We start from the raw sequence: 27,476 nt of genomic DNA, 5'->3' as shown, positions 1-27,476 counted from the left end.
TGTAGCACAGCTTCCTGCTCCTGTGATAGATGAGGCAAAGCACCTGCGCCTCGCTGAACATGTGAAAACCACACACAAAGACTCAAGAGCATGTGCGACCCAGCTGTAGTAAGTGCCAGGCCAGAAGTTGAATTACCCCTGAATTTGGATGGTGTAACAGGGGAATATCACTTGTGAATAAGGAGCCTGGCCATCCTCAGTCTCCAGTCGTGCACGCTGTCTTCTGACCACGCTGACTTTGGAAGCTGTCACACTCTTCTTCTTCAGGGAGCTCTGAGCAGAACAGAGATGAGTCCCAAATGCTACCTGAGGACTCTGCGGCAAAGACTGCGTGTGGAGCACAAACTCAAGCAAATCCCTGCCCTCCCTTGGATGATGTCAGAGCAGGGGTGACGAGGTACCCTCCTCCCCTGCTGCGCCTCTGCTTTGTGCCTTCAACCCCTCCCTGTCCTTCTAGCCCTGCTGTCATGTCTTCCATCTATGCCTCCATTCCAGGGTCACTCACTGTCTCTCCTGACCCCTGGCTGTGACCCTGGTCCTGGACTCTCTGGGCTTTGGAAAGGATGCTGGCACTTGGTTTTCCATCCCTGATGTGTTGCACATCCCAGTCTGTCACCACATCCTCTGAGAGTGAACTCCCTTTCCCATGGAATGGGGCTTAACAAGGACGCTTAGGATTAAACTCAAGCTCCGTGCAGCTGCACCACAGGCTCTCTGCCTTCTAAACCCACAGAAGGATCCTGCTGTTGTTACAGCTCCTCAGATGGGAGGAAAGTGACTGAGCCAGAACCTGGATCACAGGTTGATTTTATCTACACTTTTCTGACTTGTCCTAAAACAAGGTTCTTGAGTCCTCTCTCCTACAAGGAGAAATTTGACTCTAATTTCTTTGTACTAGGATTTCAAATGGAACTTATCGGAGTACCTACTATGTTCTCTCTCTCTCTCTCTCTCTATATATATATATATATATATATATATATATATACATATATATATATATATATAATATATATATAATTATTGCTCTCTTCAGACACACCAGAAGAGGGCATCAGATCCCATTGCAGATGGTTATGAACCACCATGTGGTTGCTGGGAATTGAACTCAGGACCTCTGGAAGAACAGTCAGTGCTCTAAACCACTGAGCCATCCTTCCAGCCTGCACTGACCATATTTTAAGCTCTCCATGTATATTATGACCCTATTTTTTTCTTATAGTAAACCTCAATGTCAATAACACTAAGTCAGGAAGTGGTAACTGACTTGCCTGTGTCACGTAACTCACAGATGTGGTCCTGCTACCTACAGGCATCGGAAGGAAGGCAGTGTCCTCCCGTCCTGTCAGAGTCCTAGTGAAAGGTGATCAGCTGAAGATGCAGCCAAGAGAAGGGATTGAATGGGCACCTGGGAGAGATAAGGAACATGTTCTGGCATCTGAAGGTGGGAACTGGGTATAGCAACAGTAACAGCTAATTTCAATTGTGAATATGGTACATGGGTATGGACTTTTGTCGAAGGCCATCTTTGACAGGTCAGGGGAAACTGAGGCAAGGGCATAGAGTTGGTGATTCCTCACTCAGTAGACTTTTCTCTGAGGGAATAAAGCCCACACTCCCTGTGCCTGGGAAGAAATCTCTGAAGTCTTTGGGGACTGGTGAGGTAGAAAAATAAAAAAGGGGAGAAAGAATCCTGCACACACACTCACACTCACACACACACACACACACACACACACACACACACACACACACACATGCAGACACACATACACGCATACACACACTTATTTACATATTCACACACATGCAGACACAAACATGCAGACACACAGAGATACAGAAATGCACATACATACATATACATACACACTCATACACACAGCACAGTTGGTAGGTGAAGCAAAACAAGCTCCAACACTTTATTTTTTCCCACATCTTATATATCCAAGCAAAATCTTCCAAACAACCTAAAAATTACAATGTGCGCTGGATGTGGTGGTGCACACCTTTAATCCCAGCACTTGGGAGGCAGAGGCAGGTGAATTTCTGAGTTCGAGGCCAGCCTGGTCTACAGAGTGAGTTCCAGGACAGCCAAGGCTACACAGAAAAACCCTGTCTCAAACCCTCCCCCCTCCAAAAAAATTAAAAAAATAAAATTACAATGTGACTATATTCTATTAATCTTTTAACAAATGATTATAAAAAAAAAACCCAGTATGTTCCCAAATACCTTTTTTGAGAAAAACATTTTATATATCACAGGTGAAGAAAAAGGCAAATTATTCCCAAGAACCTACAACATTTGTAACTAAGCAACTTGTTATAGGGTAACAAAGCGTAAGCAAGCGAGATAATTTTCTCAGGCAGTTTGTCTTTCCTGGAAGGCTCCAATTTGCAGTTAGAAAGCAAGAATCGGTTATTTTTTTATTTATCTTAAAAGACAATCTTATAAAAATCTTAACAGAATCACAAATCTAAACATTTATATTTTTAAAAAAATGAGTCATTTCTATCTTAAATTCTCAGAGTGCATTAATAATCTACTAATTATCATTTTTTAAATTAAATTATGTCAGGAAGCTGAGTGCAAAAAATGGGTATAGGAAGTCAATTATCACCTTGATCACAAGCCCAGTTGTAGCAAGCGTGGCGCGTCACTCTTGCTAAATAAAGAGTGGTACCAGCCAGTCTTTTTTTGCTCTTGTTTCCTGACATTAAAAAATCCCTAGTCAACCATTAAAAGGGTGCCTTTCTGAACTTCAAATTGTTTTCTAGGATTTTCTACATCACAGTTACTAGCAAAAACATCTTTTTAAAATTATGTATTTATTTATTCTTTGTATGTGAGTACATTGTCACTCTCCTCAGACACACCAGAAGAGGGCATTGGATCCCATTACAGATGACTGTGAGCCACTATGTGGTTGCTGGGATTTGAACTCAGGACCTCGGGAAGAGCAGTCAGTGCTCTTAACTACTGAGCTATCTCTCCAGACCCCTAACACAAACATCTTAACCTAATGTCTCAATCTCCAAACTCGAAGTGTGGTGGTCACTGCTGACAATCTACATTTCTAAGTTCTTTCTGAGGGTGGTGATTGAATCATTAATCTGCTCCAGTACCAATGTTAGAAAAAGATGAAACATTATTAATGTGAGTACCTATGATACTGCTCAGTGAGGGGCTGGAAGCCCCCTTAGAATCTTCACACAAGACATAGATTAGGAAGGACGTGAAGATTTCAAAAACAGCAAGCAGAGTGATGCTTCATAACAGCAAGAAGTCCTCAGGACTCTGCTTCTCCAAGGTACACCAATCATGGTTGTGCTAACTATTACATGAGTTCTAACACCGTTTGATGTTCCTCTAGCACTGACCTCTACAAGCTTCCATGCTAGGGTTCATGGCTCTGTGAGCAGGAGACCCAGAATCTGTGCATATGCTCTGTCTACATACAGCATCCTGCCCTGGGCTGACCAAGTGATCAATGCTTGGATCTGTTTCCTGAGGCTCTCACAACTCTTACCCCACTTGAGGTCTTCCCTGGGAGTGGCATCGCTGTCAGCCTGCGCACAGTACCCTCAGGGTGGGTGATGGGAACAGCCACTTCCCTTGGTTTTGTATTATTCTATTGTAGTTCATCAAAAGACCCTCACTCACAAAGACCACAGAGACCACCATCATCGCTGCAAACTGCATGAGGATTTTTATTGATCCAACATATTGGGGACTCCCCTCTCAGCACACAGGCCAGAGGAGAGACCCAGAACAAAGAAAGAACACAATTTTTATATCTTTGTAAGGGGCAGATTTGAGCAACAGGGCAGCTGTCTTATTTTCATTGCTACAGCAAGTAACCCTTTCAGGCATTGGTTGGTTTGTATAGTGACTAAGTAACCCTTTGGCCTAGTCCCTCACTTTGCTTGCCCCCATGGTGGGTTATTATGATTTGGTCAGCAAAGTAATAATACATTTTGAACTTATGGGTCAGCTATTAACATCACAGCTATTAACGTCAGGGGAATTCTTGCAACAAGGTCAGGGTGGTTTATGGTCTTTGTCAGAATTCAGTGTGGGGAGGGGTAGGGGGATTCCTCTGGGAGCTGCTATCTTGTTATGGTTATTTCTCTGAGAAAAGCTAATATTGTTTTGGCAGCTTGTAGGCTCAGTCATTTCGACTGCTAAAACTGTTTTTACATTTGTTTAGTCAGCCAGCTTCCTTAAATGGCTTTGCACTTAGCCTGTTAGTATAGTTTGGAAAGTCCTTTTCGAAGGGGGAAGGTACTGGGTGGTCTTGAATTAATTTTGGATATTACAATTCTTCCCTTCACCATCTTCTGGATGGCAATGGAACAAGGCCATCCCTACACTATAGCCAGTGATGGAGAAGGTTAACTCTATGAATCCACCCACAAAGTTTCCAGAGTTCTTAAAAAAAGTCTACATTTTTTCCTTGCATAGCTCTGAATGAGTCATAGGCAAAAGTAGGGCAGCAGGCAGAAGGGAGGCGTGAACGGTCACCGCGATTGTCCACTTGGCTGAACTGCAAGGCTGTATAGAGCCTAGAAGGGATACAGTCAGGGACTCCCATGTGTGCATGGCTCTGTCCAGCACATTCCCTCCCCCAGTCCTCTGCACTACACTGAAGGGGAAATGGTCACTGAATCAGGCTGTCATGGACCCGAATGAGCTCCTGTAACTTCTGTTCTGGGTCCTGAGCCTGATGCCGCAGCTCTGCAGCAGACTCAGCCTTTGCTCCTTCATGCAAATGCTTTGAGTCTCCTACAAAGCTAACTATATCCAGCAGGAGGAAGAAACCTGTGGTGGCTGCACCCATGATCCGGGCTCCTTTGGTCATTGCCAGAGCAGTACCTCCAAAGGCTTCCTTCACTTGTTTAGTGGTTTCTGTTGTTGTCTTTCCTGTGGTCATGAGGCGCTTAGCATTAGTTACTAGGCTAGGGTTGGCTTTGGTCAGTTTGATGGCATGAATATTATTCTTGATGTTTTTCAGTTTCTTGAAGGAATTCATGGATAAGAAAAGAAGTCTGGGACCACTCTGATCCAAAACTTCTTTCATGCCCTTCATTGTGTCTTTGTTGGTTGGTACCAACTTGCTGGCTTTAGCTTCAGCAGACACCACACTTACCTTTTCCACAATGCTTGTGGAAACACTAGTCACAGCCGCTGCTGCCCCCAGCCCCAAGCCAGTGGCTGACAATGCCAGACTGACTCCTGCTGTCACAGGTGCCAGAGACAGACCAAGGATGGTCAGGACTCCAGACACAGCACTGCTGGAGCTGGCCACCACCCGTGAGATGGTGCAGTCCCTGTGCACCTTGTCAACCTTGTCTGCCAGGGCGTGGAGCATCCTGATGCTCTCCTCAAGCTCCAGTTTCACCCGAGGATAAGCATCCAAGAACCGTTCCTTGTGCCACGGGTCATTTTGGATCTCTTCTTCATCTTCTGCATCAGTATCAGCTACGGTCTTACCCAGGGCTTCACTCAAGGCATCTTCCTCTTTCCTGCAAGAGGAGGGACAGCTGAGCAAGGAAGACAGCTTATAAAGTAAGATCTGTCCTGTGGGAGCACAGAGCATTCACTGTGAAGCAGAGGAGAACATTACAGCTCTGTAAGCTTTCTTACCGGGATGATTACACTTGAAAAATCACACCATCTTTAGTTCTTAAGGACAGAATGAATTGAAAATCTACCTATAATTGTCCTTTTAATTTTTTATCTTATGTGTAAGAGTGCTTCTCCTGCATGTGTGTCTGCATACCATATTCACTTCTGGGGCCCATGGAGGGCAGAGGATGGAAGGCATCAGATCCCTAGAACTGCAGTTCCACACAGTTGTGAGCTATTACAGGTTGCTAGGAACTGACTCGAGTCATCTGAAAGAACAGCCTGTGTTCCTCATCACTGAGTCCTCTAGTCCTCTAGCACACCCTTCTATTGGTAGACATTTAATAAGGGAGCCTTCCCTTCAAGGTCAATGTCATCACTACCAAAACACTTCTCCCTAGGAACTCTAAACAAAGAGAGGTGACATTAGAGAAAAGAAATAGCCCCATATTTTATAGAACGTTAGTGTTTGCTGAAGAGGGCACCTTCCTATGAACAGTCATCCCTTGGCCTAAGCTGCTGGAACATAACTTGCCTGCTCTACATTGTCCTGCTGGCCAGGAGAGTCCACATTTGCCTAGAGCCTTGTGCTATGAGACTCTGCAAATTGCACATCCCTAAGAGAGAAACTTTAGATAGGACATTCTTTGAAACTTTAGGTCTTTTTTGGTACTGCAGTGCTGTGTACTCTTGAGCTAATGGGGCAGCTCACAGCTAAGATCCATCCATTCAAAACACAGTGCACAGATTTACCCTTCAGCTGTGAGTGAAGATAAAGGAAGAGGAGTGGATTTCCCATTCACATTTGGGGAATTCCCCATTCACGTGTGGTCCCATTTCCACAAAGTGTTCCAGTAGGAGGCAAAATTCAGGAGTCAGAACACACATGTTCCTAAGCACTTCCATTAAGGAATTCTCAGCCTGATTAAGGCGATGTGTGGTGGGGATTTTACTGTCACTTCTGACCCCAGAGGAAGGAGACACTGAAGTCATGGACTTCCAGGAGGGAGGGAGACCCCAGTCACTCATGCTGATGGTGTATTTGATTAAGGCACAGAAAACTGGACACTGAAGTTAGGTTTCCATGTTCAGCTGTTGATGTGTTTGGCCTTGGCTTTCCTCAGGAGGAGTCCCATGAGGTCAGCTTCACAGTGCCCCTACTCTCTGCTCTTTACTGCCTGTCACTCAGCTCATCTGCTGTGAGTCTCCAGTTGAAGGAACTGACAGACTTGTTGTGTCTTTTGTCTTAGAGCAGCAGTCAGTCCTGAACAGTGCCTTCCTGCCTGTGGTAACGTGTATCAGATTAACTGTTCTTTCCCGTGGGCGCTTTCTTAGTGTGTGACACTCCATGTGACCTTGACCATGAGGCACTGTGTCCTGAGGACAACAGAAGATTCTGCTTAAAGCCTTAGAAGGGACCTGAGGATGTGGCTAAGTTGGTGCAGTGTTTGTCACACAAACAGGAGGACCCGAGTTCAGTCTTCCAGAGGCCACATAGGAAAGCCAGGTTCAGGGCCTGGGCCTGTCATCCCTGCTTGGGGATGCAAGGTCAGGAGGGTCCTCATGCTCTCTTGTCAGCCAATCTGGTCACTGTGATGAGTTCCAGGTAAGTAAAGGCACTTGTTATTGTAATGGGCTGGAGAGAGAGTTTCTTTATTCAGATGCATGGTTCTCTTGCAGAACAAGTGAGTTCAGGTCCCAGACCCTACACTTGCTGGCTCACAGCTGTAGGGGTCTCGAGTCCTCTTGGGCCTTGATGTACTATGGACTTGACTGTACTGTGGGTTAGGGAGCTCACACCTGCCCTCACTTAATTTCAATACTGTGTGTCCTTAAATCCTCCATCTCCAAACACAGTCACCAGAGTTAAGACATTTACCAATGAGTTTAGGGACCCAACTCCATCCCCAATATGAGTGACATCATTAATATAGGTCCTGTGGCAGGCACTCAGACACACACTTAACCAGCTTGTTTCTGAATATTCAATCTCTTACGCATGATCCTCTAACACTGTTCTTTTCCCTTCCTATCAAGAAAAAAAAAAGGCTTCATTTGGTCTTTGGCTGAGTACCTCTCGTTCTTGTCCTGCAGGTCATTTTGGAGCTCATCTTCATCTTCTCCATCAGGATCTGAAAAGATCTCTGCAAGAGCTTCTCGCAAGGCAGTTTCCTCTTCCCTGTAATAGGGGAGACTGATATAAGAAGAATGCTTGTAAAATAAACTCATCCACATGCAAAAACCACACACCCACACACTACTTTAACAGCTAACTTTTGGGGCTGGAGAGATGGCTCAGTGGGTAAGAGCCCTGACTGCCCTTCCAAAGTTCCTAAGTTCAAATCCCAGCAACCACATGGTGGCTCACAACCATCTATAATAAGATCTGACACCCTCTTTTGGTGTGTCTGAAGACAGCTGCAGTGTACTTACACACACACACACACATATATATATATATATATATATATATAAATAAATCTTTTTTTAAAAAAGATAACTTTTGATGGACACCTACTGTGTGTAAGCTGCCTACTGTGTACTGGCCATGTGCTGGGCTCTCCACATGCATTATCTTATTATTCTTACAATGCCAGTCAATAGTGACCGAATAACAAAGAAGGTAATAAACTAACTTCCCATGGTCACAGGAATGCCAATGGCAGGAATAGTTTTGTTCCCTGTGGCTGCTGCCATCTCCCCCCAGGCAGAGGATCTTTCCTGGTAGAGAATATGGTGAGGGAAATATTTGCTGAGAAGAGAAACCCTGAACCCTAACTACTTGGTCTGTCTGGGGAGAGTATTCCTGCCCAGAACAAACCAACCAGGCCTGAACCCTGGTACTGCAGGCATCCCTCGGGGAGGTGACCTGGACAAATCAACTTCTGCCACAAAGTGTTTCCAGGTTTCCTCTTCTGTCAGCAGGAGCTGCAGGTCCTCTGTGCTTATCACATCCAGGAGGTACTCAGCCACAGTCTCAATGAAGCATTCTCTGTCTAGATGAGAAGGAAACATATATGGTTTTAGGACAGTGCACAAGAGTTTGAATGGGTCAGGGACACACTGGTTAATTGTGTGTCTGAGCAATTGCCACATGGAGGATTTTAATGGTGTCACTAGTGATAGGGACTGAGTGTGTTCTTAAAAGCCCTTGTAAAAAGCCCTAACCCTGGTGACTGTATTTGGAGACAGAACCTTTAAGGACAAAATTTTGAGTGTGTGTGAGCTCCTGACCCATCCTGTCAGCACCCTTACAGAAACAGGAAGAAACTGCCGGTTCTTCCCGCTCCTTCTCTTTCTTCCCCCTGTCTGTTTTCTCTTTTCCTGCCCCCGTCCCTCTGTCCAGGCACACAGACAGGACATGGGAACTCTCTGCCAAGCAGGAAGAGAGTGCTGTCCAGGGCCAACCTGCTGCACTTTGGTTGTGAGTGTCAGAGTCCAGAGCACTGAGGGAAGAGATCTTTTCAGCCCCAGGAAGAGGGAAGTCCTAGTGATAGCTTCGTTTTACTGTGTGCCTGGTGTTGGCTCTTGAATGTGGATTCACATCTTTCTCCTTATTTTTGTTTTGTACATATGAATGTTTGCCAGAGTATATGTGTGTGCACCATATGTATGCCTGGTGCTTATGGAGGCCGTTGGATCCTGTGTAGTTGCAGTTTACAGACTGTGAGCCGGATGTAGATATTGGGAACTGAACCCAGGTCCTCTGCAGGAGCAGCAAGTGCCCTTAACCACTGAGCCATTCTCCAGCCCCAAATGTGACCTTCAGCACAGGAATGGTCAGTTTTTAATCCCGAGCACTGGATTAATAAATACCTAGGAGTTCAGTAGCCCTTATCTGGGGGCTGTGACGGGGCTTCTCCATCTAATCAGAGCGTAAAGCCTGAGCTAATGAGAGGCTCACAGACTGAGTGGAGGCACCATGGGAAGAGGGCCCTGCTCTTGTTAGGAGTGCTCTGGGGGTCTCTGGGGTTGATGGGGGTCCTCTTGTCTTGGCTGGTTTTTTTTCATTGCTTTGTCTATATTTTTGTTTGCCATGATGTGAATGGCCCATCCTTCCTTCCTGCCTCTCTGCATCCCTGGATGGAGCAATTATGTTACATAGTAAGCAAAATAAATCTGTCTTCATCAGTTACAACAGTGATAGATGTGAGTAATACAAGCTTTAAAAGGTAATTACAGTGAATGAATGAATGAATGAATGAATGATGGGTCTATAGAGCTAGTGCTGCAAGGTGGTGCATGCGTTTAATCCCAGTGCTTGGGATGCTGAGGCAGGGGGATTGCTGTGAGTTTGAAGATAGGCTGGTCATCAGAGTGAGTTTGAGGACCCAAGGATCTGGAGCAGGTTGCTTCCACTCTACACATGGTGGTTTGAATATACTTGGTTCATGGAAAGTGGTACTATTAGAAAATGTGACCTTGTTGGAGTAGGCATGGCCTTGTTGGAGGCAGTGAGTCACTGTGTAGTGGGCTCTGATGTCCTATGCTCACTCTCCAGCCTAGTATGGAAGAGAGCCTCCTCCTGGGTGGCTGTGGAAGACAGAGTCTTCTCCTGGCTGTCTTCAGATCAAGACGTAGAACTCTCAGCCCCTTCGGCACCATGTCTCTCTGGATGCTGCCATGCTTTTTGCTATGATGATAATGGACTAAAAGTCTAAAACTGTAAGTCATCCCCAGCCCCAAATAAATGTACTTTATAAGCTTGCCTTGGTCACAGTTGTCTCTTCACAGCAGTGGAAACCCTAAGACACCATCCCCCCTGCCTCTTATTCCTTCCATACTCCCTTCTTCTCCTCCTGGCTTCCATTTTTCAGGCTGGGTATTGAGGAGGTGACTCCTAAGAATTTACCCAAGACAAAGCGAGGAAGGGGAGCCACTGTAACCCAGGACTGGGAAACTCTCTGCGCTCCCCTTGGGGTTCTCATCTGTGTCTTTGACTCCCCAGCAGGCACTCAGCACAGAGGCTCTGGAAGTGCAGGCCATGTGCAGGAGTGGGGTACAAGGCTGCTTACCTGGGGTGCCCATGGCAGCTGCTAGGTCTAGGTGTCAGCTCACCAGGTGTCCAGGCTACAGGAGGAAAAGGTACCTGTGAGACAGAATGGGGACAGCTAGGTGATCAGGGATCTGGGACACACAGTACTTTCAACAGTGGCTGCTAAGGACCAAAAGAACTTGACCGGCAGTTCTTCTGTTTCCTTGGGCTCTGTCACTGCTATGTAATGGGTAAGGTCTTGTGACCTCATCCCTGCTGCTCTCTCCTTAATAAGGCAGAGGATGGCTGTCCTGTTGGGGACACTGGAGAAGGCATCAGCTGAGGACACAGCTGTGGAGAAAGAACAGAGTTTGCAGACAGAGAGATAGAGAGGAGTGTTCCGGTAGCCATCTGCAGGGGGAAACTGCATTTATTAATGGTTACTTTGTATACTTCTTGTCTCAGTAACTGTTTCATTGTTGGGAAGAGACACCATGGCCAGGGTAAGGCTTTAAAAGAAAGCATTTAACAGAGGCTTGCTTACAACTTCAGAGGTTTAGTCCATTTATTGTCATGGCAGGGAACATGGCGGCCTGGAGGCAGACAGGGGTGTTAGGGAAGTTGAGAGTTGCAATCCAGATCCACAGGCAGCAGGAAGAGAGAGACACTGGACCTGGCCTGGGCTTTTGAAAGCTCAAAGCCCACCTCTAACGAAAATCTCCAACAAGTCCACCCTTCCTAATTCCTCCCAAGTATCTCCACACCCTAATGACTAAGCATCAAATATATTAGCCCACGGTAGCCTTTCCTAGTCAAGCCACCATCCTTACTCTCAGTGATGCTCTGGGCTCCTTACTCTTAGGTAATGAAGTTCTTACATTTAGCTGATGTGAGTGACTATTCTGTGTTGACAGAGTGAGGCCTTGAACCTGGGACTTTCTAACCCATGTCCCACTTTCAGACGAGCAAGCCCCACTATCAAAAACTACTGCATATCCCCTCTCCCTGTTTGTATTACACGTGTGTGTTACAGTGTGTGTGCTATAAACGGCTCTTCTGTATCCACAGCACTGCCTTGTGCCAAGTACCAGGTCCTCAGCTTAGCAAATTCACTGGGGTCACCTGTGGCTTCCCAGGGACCACACCCTCCTTGCTTCTGTGATATCCTTGCCCCATCAGACACTGGAGTCCTGCCTGGTCCCTGCCCTGCTGTGGGCTGCCCTCGATTCCTGCTCGCCTCTATGATTTCTGGGCTTGATGTTGTTGCTAATCATATGTAAATACTAATGCAGAGAATGTCCTCATTCCTGTCAGTGCCTGCATTTGAGATTATTTCCTTATGGTATTTGTATAAGTGGATGACTGGGTTAAAGGAGGTTCACATCTAAACACAGGCCGTGTGTGAGAGTGTTCACTCCTTCATTCTCACCAGTGATCAGATGATTTTGTGTGTCTGTGTGTGATTTCATAAAGAGAGAAAGAACAACTTTACTGAGATTCCCTTGGAAGTCAAGGAAGGAAAGAAACTGCGTGCGTGCGTTTAGCAGTGTCAGGAGAAGGCACCAGCCCCTCCTCCTGGGGCCTGACTAAATTGAGTCAATGTACTTGTTGCTATGGTGAGAGCTGAAGGCAATGGCTGCTCTCCCTCAGGACCTCTCTCTATTCTTGTCACTGAGGCATTTGTTTTAAACCTTCTCAGGGTGCGCTACTCTTGTTCCTGTTCACAGGTGAGGCAAACAGACCTGAAGTGACCCACCCGGGGTCACATATTTAGAAAGGGGTGAAGACTGGTTCACACACAACCTCTGAGACACAAGATCTTGCTCGCTTCTACTCCCTGACTGCTAAGGTAACCTGGGAAGCCCGATTAGCAACTCTAACTAAGACTTCAAAGTGTGAACTATAGAAAGAAAGCTGACTAAGCCAGACTGCAGTGAGAGGCTGTCTAGAGAATAGAAAGATGGAAGACTGCCTGGAGGAATGGCCTGCTAGGTGGACTCTCAGAGAGGGAGATGGGGAGGACAGCTAGGGAGACTTACAATCAATCCCCGTGCCTTGAGGGGTATTCATAGCAGCTTGAGTGGATGAAAAAAAATTAAAGAACACATGATTGAACTAAAATGCCTCAGAAATGATACCTGTCTTCTGGTGTGAGTTTAGTCTTTCTATTTAGGAGGAACGTGAATGGGCAGTGTAGGATTTCATAAAGGAGAGATGCTTAGATGAGGAGTCCCTGAGTTATGCCAGAGACGGCTCTAGTAGAAACAGGGAACTTGAAAAGAGACTGTGATTTAAACAGACAGACAGTCAGACAGACACACAACTCAAGCTGAGTGATGGTGCAGGCAGTGCACTCAGTAGGCAGATGCAGATGGATCTCTATGAGTCTATCTAATGCAAAAGCCACTGCTGTCCCCTCTATAGATGGGTCATATACCTTCATGTTACTCAGTGTGGGTGTGTCTCAGTCATTATGCATTCACCTAGTGTGTACGATATGATGATATGGATACACACACACACACACACACACACACACACAGGGGAGGGGGATATTGAGAGGAGGGGGTGGGGCTAGGAAGATGGCTCAATCAATACAGAACACAAGGACCTGCATTTGCACTACCAGCAGGTATGTAAAAGGCCAGGCAAGGTGGCACATGCTAAGGAAACAGGAAGAGGAGGATCTTTGGAGGCAGCTGGTCAGCCAGTCTAGTAGAACCGGTATATTCCAGGTCAATGAGAGACCCCGTCTCAAAAAATGATTGGAGTGCAATTGATGAAGCATCTTACACTTTTCTCTGGGTTTTACATGTACACATATGCCACACACACACACGCCATACAAACACACACACTCTCTCTCACACACAGACACGTACATACACATGCACACACATACACAGGAACACACACAAACGCATACACCCTTGGACACAGGCACATGCACACATACATGTGCACACACATAATACATACATGAACACACAAAGCACACATCCTCCTCCCATTGTCATCCTTTGTCTTGCTGTGTACTGTGAACCTTCCTGCTTGCTGGTCAGTCTCCTCTGGTGAGCTGCCCCCCTCCCCCATAAGAAGTATAGATGAGTCCTGTTCTCCCTGCTCCTTACCAGCTGAAAGCCTAGGCAGGAACATTCCTTCCTGAGGTCTCTAAATGTGACAGAGGGGAGCTTGCCAGCAAACCCTCACCCTCTCAGTGGCTGCATGACACCTTCCCTGGGCAAGGAGCCCAGGACTCAGGACTGCAAGCTCCTCCCTTGAATCTCTAAATTCCTCCCTTTCATCCAGCATGTCCCTCCTGCTGCTGTGCCTCTCCATCTTCACCACTCCCACTCCAGCTTCTACCACAAGCACCTTCTAGTGCTCCAGGTCAGTGCTCCAGGCAGCTCTGGAACGCAGCCCTCATCCCCAAGAGAGGCCCCCACAGGCCACCTCCTCCCGGCTGGCTTCTGCAGTCTAGCTCATGAAGTCAGTGTAGTCGGAGCCATGGGCCCTTGGTGACAGACAAGCAAACCTATGCTCAGCCAGGGGGAAAGGCAGGGCTATGCCCTCAGACTGCTGGCTCTGTCAGATTTCTGAGAGTGCCTAGTAATTTCTGTGCCCATCACCCCCAGATTCTTCCATCATTCCCCTCTCCTGCTCCCCTCAACACTGTTGTTTCATAGAGCCCAGGCTGGCCTCAAACTCACTATGTAACTGTGATGGCTTGTATATGCTTGGCCCAGGGAGAGGCACTATTAGGAGGTGTGGACTTGTTGGAGTAGGTGTGTCACTGTGAGCATGGACTTTAAGACTCTCATCCTAACTGCCTGAAGTCAGTCTTCCACTAACAGCCTTCACATGAAGATGTAGAACTCCCAGCTCTGCCTGCACCATGCCTGCCTAGATGCTGCCCTGCTCCCACCTTGATGATAATCGACTGAATCTCTGAACCTGTAAGCCAGCCCAATTAAGTGTTGTCCTTTGAGCCGGGCGTGGTGGCGCACTCCTTTAATCCCAGCACTTGGGAGGCAGAGGCAGGCGGATTTCTGAGTTCGAGGCCAGCCTGGTCTACAGAGCGAGTTCCAGGACAGCCAGGACGACACAGAGAAACCCTGTCTTGAAAAACCAAAAAAAAAAAAAAAAAAAAATGTTGTCCTTTACAAGACTTGCCTTGGTCATGGTGCCTAAAGTGAAGAGATTTATATTAATTGCATTGACAAAGGAAGTCTCAAAAACGCCCAGCAGAGACTTTGTTCTCTGATTAAGTCTCACAAAGAGAAGTTTGAACAAGCATAGCAAGCTTAGAAAGGAAAAATATAAAATATATGGTTCGAGTATTAAAGGGGCACCAGGAAGTGAAATGGAACCAAATCCTATGTTCTAGGAGATAGTAGATTAAGGTAGTGAGACTTTGAGCCAAGATCCTACCCAGCTAAATTTAGATCAAAGCATGGTGGTACACACCTTTAATCTCAGGAGACAGGCATGTGGATCTCTGAGTTCAAGGTCAATCTACAGAGCAAGATCCAGGACATCGAAGCTCAGGCAGTGAACAAGTTGGAAAATAGAAAGCTGGTTATAATGTTATAGAACAAGGGGGCCATGATCCAGCTCCAAGAAACAGCAGCACTTGGCAGCTTCAGCCATGTGTCTCTGGCTTTAGAGTGGAAAATAGAAGGGACTACTGGGACAACTGATGCTGGTTAGCTGGAGCAAAGAAACTGGTGGTGATTAAGAAGAGACCAGTATCACGGAGGTGAAATCATTTGAGAAGTGTTTTCTGAGAGCACAAAGAAGCCGTGTTCCAGAGATAGCCAAGGTTGTACCTCAGGATGCAGCTGGACTTAGTAATGTGTAAGCCTCACCCAGGTGGTACTGATTTTGAAGGCATGATTGGGTTAAGAAGAGCAGCTAAGGCTTGGCACTGTGAGAGGCCATGGAAGGCCATTGGTGAAGGTGCAGCCTCAGTCGAAGTTGATTCCAATCAGATGCAAATTTATCTCTAGGTTGCTGGACTTGTGACCTGGACCAATGCCTAAGTCACATCCTTAAAGTGGGAGAATAATCCTTCCTTTTTAGAGTGGCTGTGAGCATGGGCAGAATTATCTACTTATGGAAGAATCTTTTCTGGCTGAGTTGGATCAGACACAACGGTCCTGTTCCAGTTGTGCACCCGAGTCACTACCAGCTCTGAACCGATACTCTCAGCCCGTAAAGGCAAGGGAGAGTCACCCCTGCTGAGCAAGTGAGGGTCCAGAGGACATCCCAGACAAACTGAAAGATCCTAACAGAGTGTAAAAGGTCACAGAAGCCCTGAAATTGGCAAGATAGATTTCACTGTTAGCAGAACTAGCTTCACTGATTTAGAAAAATAGAAGTGCACAATGCTCTGGCCAAACCTTGAACCCGTGTGTCTGCCAATGTTTTGACCGTTCCTTGAACCCATGTGTGTGCCCATTGATGAAGCCCATTGCCAGGTGTTTGTGATATTGGTTTCTGGGAAAGAGTCGAAAACTCTCCCCAGCAACCATAGCTGGGCCAATCCGGAGTTGCTACACCTGCACCAGACTCTTTCCTTGTACCCCTCCCATACCCATTTCTTGAGAATAGACATTGTTTAGATCTAGAAATCCCCTACTCCCCCCTTCTCCTTTCCCCCTGAGGGCCTATAAAAATTGGGACCCTTTTCCCCTCGTGGATATGAGTCGTCCTCAGAGCTCTGGCTTTCCCTGAATAAAGCCTCATGTGGTTTGCATCAAGCTTGGTCTCTCGTGAGTTCTTGGGTGTCTGCTATTGTCCTGAGGCCTGAGCGATGGCTCCTCTCGGAGTCTTTCAAAACCACACCCTGGGTCCACCTTCAGTCTAGCCCTCTTCATGTACCCACTCAGAGGAGCAACCTCAGACCCTTCTCATCTCTCATTGCTGGATGCACCTCTGTGGTCTCAGCTTCACTGACTGTGGGACTCTGTGGATCACTTCCCAGCTCTCCTGAACCTAGTTCCTCTTCTGTATTAGTTAGGGTTCTCTAGAGTCACAGAACTTATGGATAAAGGAATTTATTGATGACTTACAGTCTGCAGTCCAATTCCCAACAACGGTTCAGTAGTAGCTGTGAATGGAAGTCCAAGGATCTACCAGTTACTCAGTCCCACACAGCAAGCAGGCAAGGGAGCAAGAGTGAGACTCCCTTCTTCCAATGTCCTTATATTGTCTTCAGATGAAAGGTGTAGCCCAGATTAAAGGTGTGTTCCACCAGATGACCTTGAACTCGGAGATTTAACCTTCTGGAGTCCATAGCCACTATGCCTCAAGATCTCCACACCAAGATCCAGATCAGAAACTTCTATCTCCAAGCCTCCAGATAAGGGGTCACTGGTGAGCCTTCCAATTCTGGATTGTAGTTCATTCCAAATAGAGTCAAGTTGACAACTAGGAATAGCCACTACATCTTCCATATACAAGCCACTGCCCATGCCCTAGCCTGGCTTCTTGGTGCACGGTCTGTGACTCAGGAACAAATATGGATGGTGTAGATAATGGTTCCCAGAAGGAATCCCCTACTGAACCTTACAAGAGGCTCACTAGCCGATTAGAACTTCAACAGCTGGAGAGGTTGGAATGTCAAGAGCCTAATTCTATTTATCTCTGACCATCTTTAGTGCCCTGGATAGTCATTTTTTCAACACCTCTCTGTTGGCCTTAACATCCCCTGAGTAACAGATACAAACTTTCAGGTGTAATAACATAGATCACTAGCTTCCACTGACCCGTTTGTTAAGTACGCCACCAGACAGCATCTGCGGTCTGTAACAGAGATGTTTCTGTTTTCCTGTAGTCTCTCTGATGTTTTCAGAAATGTATTGGTTAAGTGGGTTGATATATGACTTTGTTCTCTTGCCAGGAAAGCTTCCTGAAATGGTTACTGTGTTTAAAGATAGACTTTGGGGTAACCCAAATCTGTATCCCTGGGCCTTGGCAGCTCCTGTTTGTTTCTAGAATGAACTATTTCTCATCCCCTTTGAGGGGAGGGTTGTATTTCTGTGTTGACCATGGTAACAAGCATCTGTCTCCCTACTCTACCTAGCCCAGGCTTGGACTTGCTGCATTCATGTGTTCTTTGCCCCAGCATCCATTCAGCTACTGTCCCAAGGGTGGAGGAGAGGGCTCAGGCCAGCTGTTCACCCTGGCTGTGTGTCTCCTTTCTGTGAGGTTGAACTTAGCTCATCTCAGTAAGACACAGGGACCCATGGTCAAAACTGTAAACATGGCTCTGGTTCAATTATAGCAGGCTAACTGCTTCTCCCCACTCTCTCCCTAGTCTCCTAGGACCATATATAAGGCATTATTCTTTAAGGTGTGTGTCCGGCCAAGGCATCCTAGACTTAACCCTGTCCTGACCTGACACTGCCAACAGCTTAAAGTGAGTCATGCATGGGTCTTGATATTCTCTATTGGTAAATTTACAACATTTGTGGAATATTTTTTTAAAAGGTTTATTTATTTCATGTATGTGAGTACACTGCTGCTATCTTCAGACACATCAGAAGAGGACATTGGATCCCATTACATATGGGTGTGAGCCACCATGTGGTTGCTAGGAATTGAACTCAGGACCTCTGGAAGAGCAGTCAGTGCTCTTAACCACTGAGCCATCTCTCCAGCCCCATTTATGGCTTATTTTAATGTTTATCTTAAAGATCTGATCAACTCTTTAACTCAAACTTTATGGCTCAAACTGAGCAGGGATAAAGCTGTAAATCTTAATATTATAAAGCTGTATTAACGTTGTAAGCTGTTAAACATAATTACAACATGAAAATTAATAAGTCACCTTACAAATAATCAAAATCTCTAATGTGTTCCAAGCTATACTTATAACCCTGATTAATTACAGAAATAGGCTTTATTTAGCCATCCATATGTGGTTTTACGAGTTTAAACCTAATAAGGTAGACTTAATGAATACTTAAGTCTTCAAACTCTTCAGAGAACTGCTGAATATGGAGTTTAAAATGTTAAAAAAAAAAAAACTCCCCACAATAAACAGTGACACCTCCTAAAAAGAAAATGTTAAGGTCTCCAAAGAAAATAGATGGGACATCACACTGACAACTTTACCTGGACTGTGGTGAACTATAGACGCTTTGGGTTCACTGCTGTACTCTGCCTGGTCAAACTAAGGACAAGTTTCCCAAGTTCCTCCTCTACAGGAAAAATTCCTCAGACCTGGGTGTGATGGCTGAGGGCCCGCTGCTCTGTGGGACACCTGAAGATTAAATGCTGTTCTCCTCTGACAAGTGAAGACCGGCTGCTTCTGCAATGAACCTCGTGAGCCTCAACCGACTAAGTGAGGCTCTGACAGTTTAATGGGTACAAAAGCCATTAATTAGACCTCCTACTCAAATTAACCCTTCACAGACCTCTGAGGACATTGATGACTAACTGTAGCTTTTACAAGAGCCAACAGTGGGCTGCCTGGTAAGTCTGTTTCATATGTACAGTTCGCCTTGCCGACAGGTTTCACGCTGAGAGAGGTTAAGAGTTCATACAGGTCTAATAAAGTAATTTAAGGTATATAATCACTAATCCAAGAAATAATTCAGGACCAGTCTAAATGTCCCTCTCAGTTCCTATGCGATCGGCTCCCCTTCTCTCAATGCACATCTAAGAAGCTCCTATAAATCTCCAACCCCACACTCCCTACCCTCAGCCAGCCTCCAAGGCCTCACATCCTTCATTCAGTTCCTTTTATACAAACGGCTTCTATCTCTCAGCTCCTCTCCCTTATTAGCAGTCAGAACCCACTGGAACCTTGTCTTTGACCCCAGATCTTCCCTCCATTGCTGTTGCTCCTCCATATCCAGCAGTCTCTAACCCTTAGACTGTCCTTTCCATTAGCCCTGACAACACCACTCGCTTTTCAGTTATAAATCTTTTTGTTTTTCTTTAAATTCCTTAATTTTTTATTCCTGGTACCACTACCACAATTTACAGGGCAATATACCTGATGTATTGAAAAGAAAAAGAAAATGACAAAACTACAACAGATAAAAGACCTCAGGAATTTACATATAATTGACACTACATTGCATTAATCAATAGCTGCACGTTTTGCAAACTGTGGCTATGATAGTCCTGAACAAGAAGGGTTTCCTGTTTAAGCTGCAGTAACTTTCCTGACTATGGATTATTGTTCCTTCTGTGGCAGATTTTTAGTTCCACTAATGCATTTGGGACGACTGTCTCAAAGTAACCTGCAGCTTTCCTGACAACTCCTCCCTCTCTCTCCTGCTAAGAGCTGTAGCCATTTCTGTTTTATTTTAAAACCTCTGCTACCATATCCACCACTTCTACCTCCAGACCCACAGCCACCACCATAGGGACTGCCTGAGCTTCTTCCACCAAAACTGCCCCCCTTCATGGGTCCATAATTTGATTGTTGCTGCCCACTATAATTTCCAAAGTCATTATAGTTCCCACCACCACCATAGTTGCCTCCACCAAAATTTCCTCCTTCATTGTAACCATCATATCCTCCTCCACCACCCTGGTTTCCATAGCTTGGTCCACCACCTCCATAACCTCCTCTACTGCTGTAACCAGGACCACTACCATAGTTGCCACCATCACCTCCAAATCCATTATATCCACCATCACCACCTCCATTACTACCTCTGCTACCACCACCTCCACCACCATAGCCACCTCTTCCACCAAAGTTTCCTCCATGGCCAAAATTTCTTCCACCGCCTCCAAAGTATCCTCCACGACCCATAAAGTTACCAGATCCACCTCCACGACCTCTCTGTGATCCAGCAGACTGCATCTCTGGTTTAGAAAGGGCCTTTTTCACTTCACAATTACGCCCATTAATAGTGTGGTATTTCTGAACAACAATTTTATCAACTGTGTCATGATCATCAAAAGTTACAAAAGCAAATCCTCTTTTCCCCACTCTGCCTGTCTTCCATAACCTCTATGGTTTCAATCTTGCCATACTTTCAAAGTCATCTCTCAGGTTATATTCTTCCGTATCCTCTTTAATACCACCAACAAAAATTTTCTTCACATTAAATGGGCACCAGACTTTACAGAATCCTCTAGAAACAGCTCTCTTTGGTTCTACCACACGCCCATCAACCTTGTGTGGCCAAGCACACATTGCAGCATCCACTTCTTCAACACAGAGAGTAGGTCACAAAACCAAAGCCTCTGGAATGTTTTGTTTGGGGATCTCTCATGACCACACAGTCTGTAAGTGTGCCCCATTTCTCAAAATGTTCTCTTAAGCTCTCATCTTGTGGTTTCAAAGCCCAGACCACCAATAAACAGCTTCCTCAGCTGCTCTGGTTCCTGTGGATCATGGCCCTCCTCCCCCCAGCGGTGGTGGCAATGGCCGGAGTCAGGCTGGGGGCGACTGGGTGGCGGTTTTACCTCCATTATGAGACTGGACCTTTTTTGAATTTTCTTATCAATTTTTACTAGAGGCAACAACTGAAGTATGATTTAATTCAACTAGGAAGGTCTCACTTGGCAGGGAAGAAAACAAACTGAAAACTCCTCACAGTCAAGCCAAAGCCCAGAGCTGATGTTTTCAGATCGACAGCAGAAATGTTTGTTTCCATGAAACAAAGTCACAAGTGCAGTCTGTTTTCGAGGCCATTCCTACTTCATCTCTACTTCTGTGGCTCAGGGAACAATGCTTGTGGCCTTTCTCAGGGCCAGGTAGCCAGCCTTCAAATGTAGGAGAATTCCTCAATAGTGCTGAACTGCAGCTTGCTCTGAGGCTCTGTATAGTTGGCAAGAAGGCCTGAAACATCAGAATACTTCTTACCTGGCTTAAAGGACGAAGGAGCACCAACAATAAAGTAGTTAGGATCCTTTAGTTGTCATGGCAATGGACTTTCAGCAGCGAGGATCTGTTTGAGGTTCTTCCAAGTTCTATTCTTCTTGCCAGTTACTGCACCGCCATGATGGGAGTGCACAAAGTTGGGATCCTTAAATGGCAATGGCTTGGCAGCTTTCTCCACAGGCCCCGAGCTTAACTCTGAGGACGCCATTTTACTCACACGTGGCATCAATGCTGACACCCTGAGCAAAGCCAGAGGCGGATAGCTTTTTCTTCTTACTAGCACCATATCCCCCTCCGCTGCTGTTGTGAGAAGGGCTAGCTGGCCTCTTCTTGATGTTCCTAGCTACGGAGGGGGTAGAAGTGGTAGCCACAATTGGAATTTGAGCAGCCATTCTGCCCGCAGTCCGCCTGTGAGTCCCCACCCCCACCCCTTCCAAGACCTAATTGTCTAAATCCTAAAGACAATTTCTTCTCGATACTCCTCGATGCCACTCCCAAGGCCTTTTGACTTTACATAGATGGATCCTGACACTCAATAGTCCCAACCCTGACCAGGACTGTCCCCCCTGGTTCACTGTATAGATGCCCCACTTCCTTTGCAGGCCTTCTTTCTTTGTTAGCCAACCCGACTCTGCCTCATTTCTAAATCTCCTCAGTTCCAGAAGTCACCAGATCTCTCCTTGCAAAGCTCAACTCTCCTCTCCCCAGGTCACCGATTTAGGAGTCTCTCTCATGCCAACCCTTAAGCACACCACTTTATAGCACCTTGCCCGTCTCCACTCCTGACCGATGCCCTCATAGCTAATTTCCTCCACACAGGGGTCCCTAAATACTCATTCCCTGTACCAAGCCACTTCTGAATCTCCTCATGACCACTTTCCTCCCACCCACAAACAATTCCTTAAACTTAAAACATTATCCTTCCTGCCTCAGCTCTCCACCTCCCAAATCTATGCAGACCTTTCCATTCTTATACTTCCAAACACATAAACACTTCCTAGAATGACCTTTGCCCCTGTCGCCTCCTCTCCAAGAGTCTACACAGGGGCATGCACAGCTGGCTTCCTTGTCTACTCTCACCGAAGCCTCTTTGCTCACAACCTAATGGACACACTCTGGGGTCCCCTCACAGTCTACTCCTACCCCTTTCTCCCCCAACTCCTAACTTACAAAGGACCCCAGTCCCTTCCCCTGTATTGGATTCTCTCCCTACAAAGTTCTCTTACTGAAAAGTCATCACTCACTGTCCTGACCTGTCCTCCCTCTGGTGTATTAGTCAGGGTTCTCTAGAGTCACAGAACTTACGGGTAGTCTCTATATAGAAAGGGAGTTTGTTGATGACTTACAGTCTGTAGTCCAACTCCCCAACATTGGTCAGCTGTGAATGGGAAGTTCAAGGATCTAGCAGTTGCTCAGTCCCACAAGGCAAGCAAGCAAAGAAGAGAGAATCTTCCCTCTTCTAATGTCCTCATGTAGGTCTCCAGCAGAAGGTGTGACCCAGATTGAAGGAGTGTACCACCACGTCTGGGGGACTTGCTTTGTCCCAGATGACCTTGAACTCAGAGATCTCCTTGCCTTAGTCTCCTGGGATTCATAGTCACTATGCCTCAAGATCTCCATGCCAAGATCCAGGTTGGAAACTTGTATCTTCCAGCCTCAAAATCAGGATTGCAGGTGAGCCTTCCAATTGTAGTTAATTCCAGATATAGTCAGGTTGACAACCAGGAATAGCCACTATACTCCGGTCTCTACACTTACCTCTTTGCCTCAGTGTCCCCCAGATCCCCTACACTGCATTTAAACATCTCAGCAGCCTTCCACCCCACCCTCTCCTCCCCAAGGGGGTCCTCTAGCTGCTTCTGCATACACTTTCATACAAATGGCAGCTCCTTCCTGTCAGAGGCCACATCAGACAGACCCCTCCATAGTCACATGGACAGACCAGCTCTTCCAGCTGCCTTTTCATCCCTCACGACTCACCTCACTTCTCTCCAGGCTCCCATACTCCATGGCCCAGGTAACAACACACCTAGGCTTTCCTCAACACAGGATCCTCTCTAACCTCTGCTCTGTGTATTCATCCTCACCTTCTGCTCCTGGTCCCTCAAGGTCACCAGGGGCCCACAATCTCCTCTTTCTTCTCTCACCCCTACTTTTCCTTTGCCTAAATATTTGCCAAATATCCACTGACTCCCCTAAATTCATTACCTGTTCTTAGACATCAAACACTCTGAATAACCACCCCCCTTTCCCAATTGCAATAGCTAAACCCAAGCCAATACCTCTCTGACACACACAAACACACTCACACACGCATATTCTTTCTGTCTCTGTCTCTCCTCCTCATCCCATGTCCCCAAACAAACTCTATGCTATACAATATCCATCATGGAACCTCAGGGAGAAAGGATGCCTTATCATGGGCCTGCGGAGGCACCCTTCCCACCTTACCATACCTGGCTCTATAAAACATATCCTTGTCTCTTTATAAAATACAACACTACGGGGGTATGCAGGTGGGAGAGCTTAGACATTCCCCAACTTACCAGGAGTCTTCAACAGGTGGTCCTCAGCTGTGTGGACCCAGTGACTGACTGTGCATCCAACGCATAACCAAATGCTGTCCCCTGCTTATATACCCAAAGCAGAAAACGAAAGAGAAAGCCCCAAGGTACTCACCACCAAAACAACACAGGAAACTTGTGGCTTGCTGGATGCTACATCTTTATCCCACGCTTCCTGCTGACCTACTCAAAGGAGTGCCCTTTGACCTGTCATTCTAGGTTCTCCTTGGCCCATTTCAAATGGGGGTCTCTGTAGTCTGGAGGGAAAAGACCTGCCTCTACAGACTAGGGGACCCTACACAGATTACTTCCTGTACCTCCTGGGCTCTGCTCAGTCCCTCTTTCCTTGCCTGCAGCCTTGGCACCTCCCCAACTCTTAGATCCTTTTGTTTATGGTGTTACCCCAGGATACCATGCGCAGCGTCTGGACATCTGCTTTTATGGGTTTTCCTACCAGGGGCTCTGAACTTGGAACTACTAAATATCAAATCCTCTTGAGTAATAGGTTCCTAGACCTTAGTAGTCCCTCAGACCTAAGCACAGCTAACTCCATGGTTGAAGTACCATTCAGGCTGTAAACTTCAGCACATAGACAGCACCACATAAAAAATGAAAACAAAGGCCTAGTCCATCAATGTTCATAGTTCTGGGAAATTATCTAAATGTACTAACCTTGCTTTTTTTCTTTCTTTTTTTAAGATTTATTTATTTATTTTATGTATATGAGTACACTGTCGCTGTCTTCAGACACACCAGAAGAGGGCACCAGTTCCCATAACAAATGGTTGTAAGCCATCATGTAGTTGCTGGGATGACCAAGCCCGCTCAGTCAGTCAACAGGTTCTCCAGCGTGGGAGTGATGATTAAAAAGAAAAAAGACAGTTATACAACACTGTAGCATGACCTGGTCTCTCACTCCATCTGCCCTTATGTTTTTGTCTTTGTTTTCCCAGAATTGTTTAGTTGGCTAGCTTCTTTATCTGACTCTGCATCTGTCCTGCTAGTATAGTTTGGAAAGTCCCTTCAGAGGGAGAAGGGGCTGGGTGGTCTTGAATTTACTTTGAATTCTACATCCCACCCCCCTTTTTCTGTGGTGCATTTCAATCCTGAAATGATGTCTCACTTTGTTGCAGCTATTGATATTGTTGTCTGAGCATCAAAACTTGTACTTATGCATTCTCAAATAAAAACTAGTAATCTAGAATCTCTTCATTCTGAGACTGAAGGCAAATTTAATTTTCCAATCCACTTTTATACCATTTTAATTACAAGCAAGGATTTTGGGAGAGCAGTACAATAAGGAACTAACAAAGCAGTAAGTTCTGTGATTACTCCTGTGACAGTTGTTTAAAAGGGTTTGTCACAATGACCAAAATACTTGAGCCCACTTCCATGTCCAAGCCCAAAAACTTACCTGAAGCCTAAGTCTTCAGTTTTACCCTGAGACTAAAATTCCTGCCTTACCCTACTTCTCTACTACAGCCTAAAGTTAGATTCTTGCCGAAACTTACTTCCTTATTATGCCCTAATGTCAGATTCCTGCCTGAAGCCCATTTCCTTGTCCTTGGCCAATGTCAGACTCCTGCCAAGCAGTACCCCAGACGGCTTTCCACACTGGGAATTGAACTCAGGACCTTTGGAAGAGCAGTCAGTGCTCTTATCCACTGAGCCATCTTTTTAGCCCTTAACCTTGCTTTTGGGCTTTTATAGTTCCATTTCTGGCTAACTGTTCTTGGTAACAGAAGTGTGTCTGTTGGAGTTTGCTGAAAGACCCTCACTCCTAAAGACTACAGAGACTGAGATCGCTGCAAACTGCAAGAGGTTTACTGATCCAACGTGTTGGGGCCCCTCAGCATGCAGGCAATAGAAGACCCCAAACGAACAAAGAACACGATTTTTATACTTTGTAAGGGGCAGATTTAGACAACAGGGTTAGCTGGCTTATTCTAATTGGTGTAGCAAGTAATACTTTCAGGAATTGGTTGGTTTACATGGGATGACTATCTTTGGCCTGGTCTCTCACTCCATCTACCCTTATGTTTTTGTTTTTGTTTTCCCAGAATTGTTTAGTTGGCTAGCTTCTTTATCTGACTCTGCATCTGTCCTGCTAGTATAGTTTGGAAAGTCCCTTCAGAGGGAGAAGGGGCTGGGTGGTCTTGAGTTTACTTTGAATTCTACATCCCACCCCCCTTTTTCTGTGGTGCATTTCAATCCTGAAATGATGTCTCACTTTGTTGCAGCTATTGATATTGTTGTCTGAGCATCAAAACTTGTACTTATGCATTCTCGAATAAAAACTAGTAAGTGATTAAGGATGCATCGGCCAAAGGTTAAGAGCAGAAGCAGGATATGAAGGGGTAGTAAACAGGACTAGGTAGGGACCCTTGCAGCAAGGGTCAAGGGTCAGGGTGCCATGCCAGCACACATAAACCAGATCTCCGACCTGGAACTGGTGGGATGTCTTTGGGGTACCCGGCTCGTACACTGCTGCCAGTTGTGACCAGTCTTTCCTTCTGCACCACCTGCAAGACTTTTAACTTAGCATATAGATTATAATTACTACAATATGTAGGTTCAGTCACATCATTTAAGACCGTGAGGGGCTCGGGAGCCTCATAAAGGATCTCAAAAGGAGTAAAACTGAATCGAGAGGGAGTATTTCTGGCTGTAAATCGGACAAGGGGGAGGAGCACCACCCAGTCTGCTCCAGTCTCCATGGTTAATTTTGTCAAGGTCTCTTTTAGGGTTCTATTCATCCTTTTTACCGCTCCTGAGTTTTGAGGTCTGTCCCCACAATATAATTTCCATTCACCCTCTAAATACTTGGCCACCCCCTGATTTACGTAGGCAACAAAGGCAGGGCCATTATCTGACCCTATTGCTTTTGGCACTCCAAACCTTGGAAAAATTTCTTCAATGATCTTGACGACCATCTGAGCAGTCTCATTTTTACAATGAAAAGCGTCTAATCATCTTGAGAACATACCCACAAAACCCAGAAGGTATTTATACCCATATCCAGGTCTTACCTCAGTAAAGTCTACCTCCCAGTAGATGCCGGGTCTGTCTCCTTGGTACCTCTTTCCTGGATCCATCGTGGTGCGTCAGACACTGTGCACCACCTGCTCCACAAGGTGTTTTAACCCTGGTACATGGTACTTAGTCTTGGAGAATGTCTGAATGAGCTTTCTTACCCCTAAGTGAGTCCACTGGTGCATCTGTTTGATCATAGCCTCTGCTTGTCTTTGTGGCAGGATTTTCTTTCCCCCGGTGGTGTACCACAGTCTCTTATTTTTGTTGAACTGGTGACTGGAATCGTTGGAAATGAGAGCTAACTCTTCTGCTGTGTAGGTAAACTGGGGGACTGGTTTTTTCGAGCTCTGTTGTCAGGAGCACCGGCAGGGTCATGGCTGCAACCACTCGTGCCTCTTGGACCTCCATGTTGTTGCCCCT

At 46.0% G+C, this 27,476-nt stretch overlaps 1 protein-coding gene, 1 long non-coding RNA gene and 2 pseudogenes across 3 annotated transcripts; 1 reads left to right on the top strand and 3 right to left on the bottom strand.

Annotated features, from left to right (window-relative positions):
• Gm36329 lies at positions 1–5,252 on the top strand. The gene is made up of 3 exons (XR_001781707.2): positions 1–397; positions 1,313–1,444; positions 5,016–5,252. It is a non-coding gene; the product is annotated as a predicted gene, 36329 (long non-coding RNA).
• Apol7e (apolipoprotein L 7e) lies at positions 3,687–27,269 on the bottom strand. 2 transcript variants are annotated; one of them, NM_001134802.1, is made up of 5 exons: positions 24,006–24,086; positions 10,645–10,718; positions 8,499–8,625; positions 7,704–7,808; positions 3,687–5,526 (listed from the first exon to the last, which is right to left on the bottom strand). In NM_001134802.1, exons 2-5 carry the CDS (start codon positions 10,655–10,657, stop codon positions 4,662–4,664), a joined length of 1,110 nt encoding a protein of 369 aa, NP_001128274.1. In that variant the 5' UTR covers positions 10,658–10,718; positions 24,006–24,086; the 3' UTR covers positions 3,687–4,661. The 2 variants fall into 2 exon arrangements, with proteins under 2 accessions (NP_001128274.1, XP_011244013.1); XM_011245711.3 differs by lacking the exon at positions 24,006–24,086 and adding an exon at positions 27,053–27,269 and having other exon boundaries at positions 3,693–5,526.
• Positions 19,975–20,972, bottom strand: Gm18911 (predicted gene, 18911; annotated as a pseudogene).
• Positions 21,300–21,851, bottom strand: Gm8233 (predicted gene 8233; annotated as a pseudogene).
• Positions 27,270–27,476: the final 207 nt, after the last annotated feature.

This window comes from Mus musculus, chromosome 15 (genome assembly GCF_000001635.26).
Source record: "Mus musculus strain C57BL/6J chromosome 15, GRCm38.p6 C57BL/6J".
Classification (NCBI taxonomy): domain Eukaryota; kingdom Metazoa; phylum Chordata; class Mammalia; order Rodentia; family Muridae; genus Mus; species Mus musculus.
This window is presented reverse-complemented; position numbering and strand designations above follow the sequence as displayed.

Excerpts from the sequence above, each read along its gene's own strand:
- Apol7e (XM_011245711.3), bottom strand. Across the intron at positions 7,809-8,498 it reads GCAGAAGTTGATTTGTCCAG|GGAAGAGGAAACTGCCTTGC; the intron begins GTCACCTCCCCG and ends CCCCTATTACAG. Across the intron at positions 5,527-7,703 it reads CTGCAGGACAAGAACGAGAG|GAAAGAGGAAGATGCCTTGA; the intron begins GTACTCAGCCAA and ends CTCCTCTTGCAG.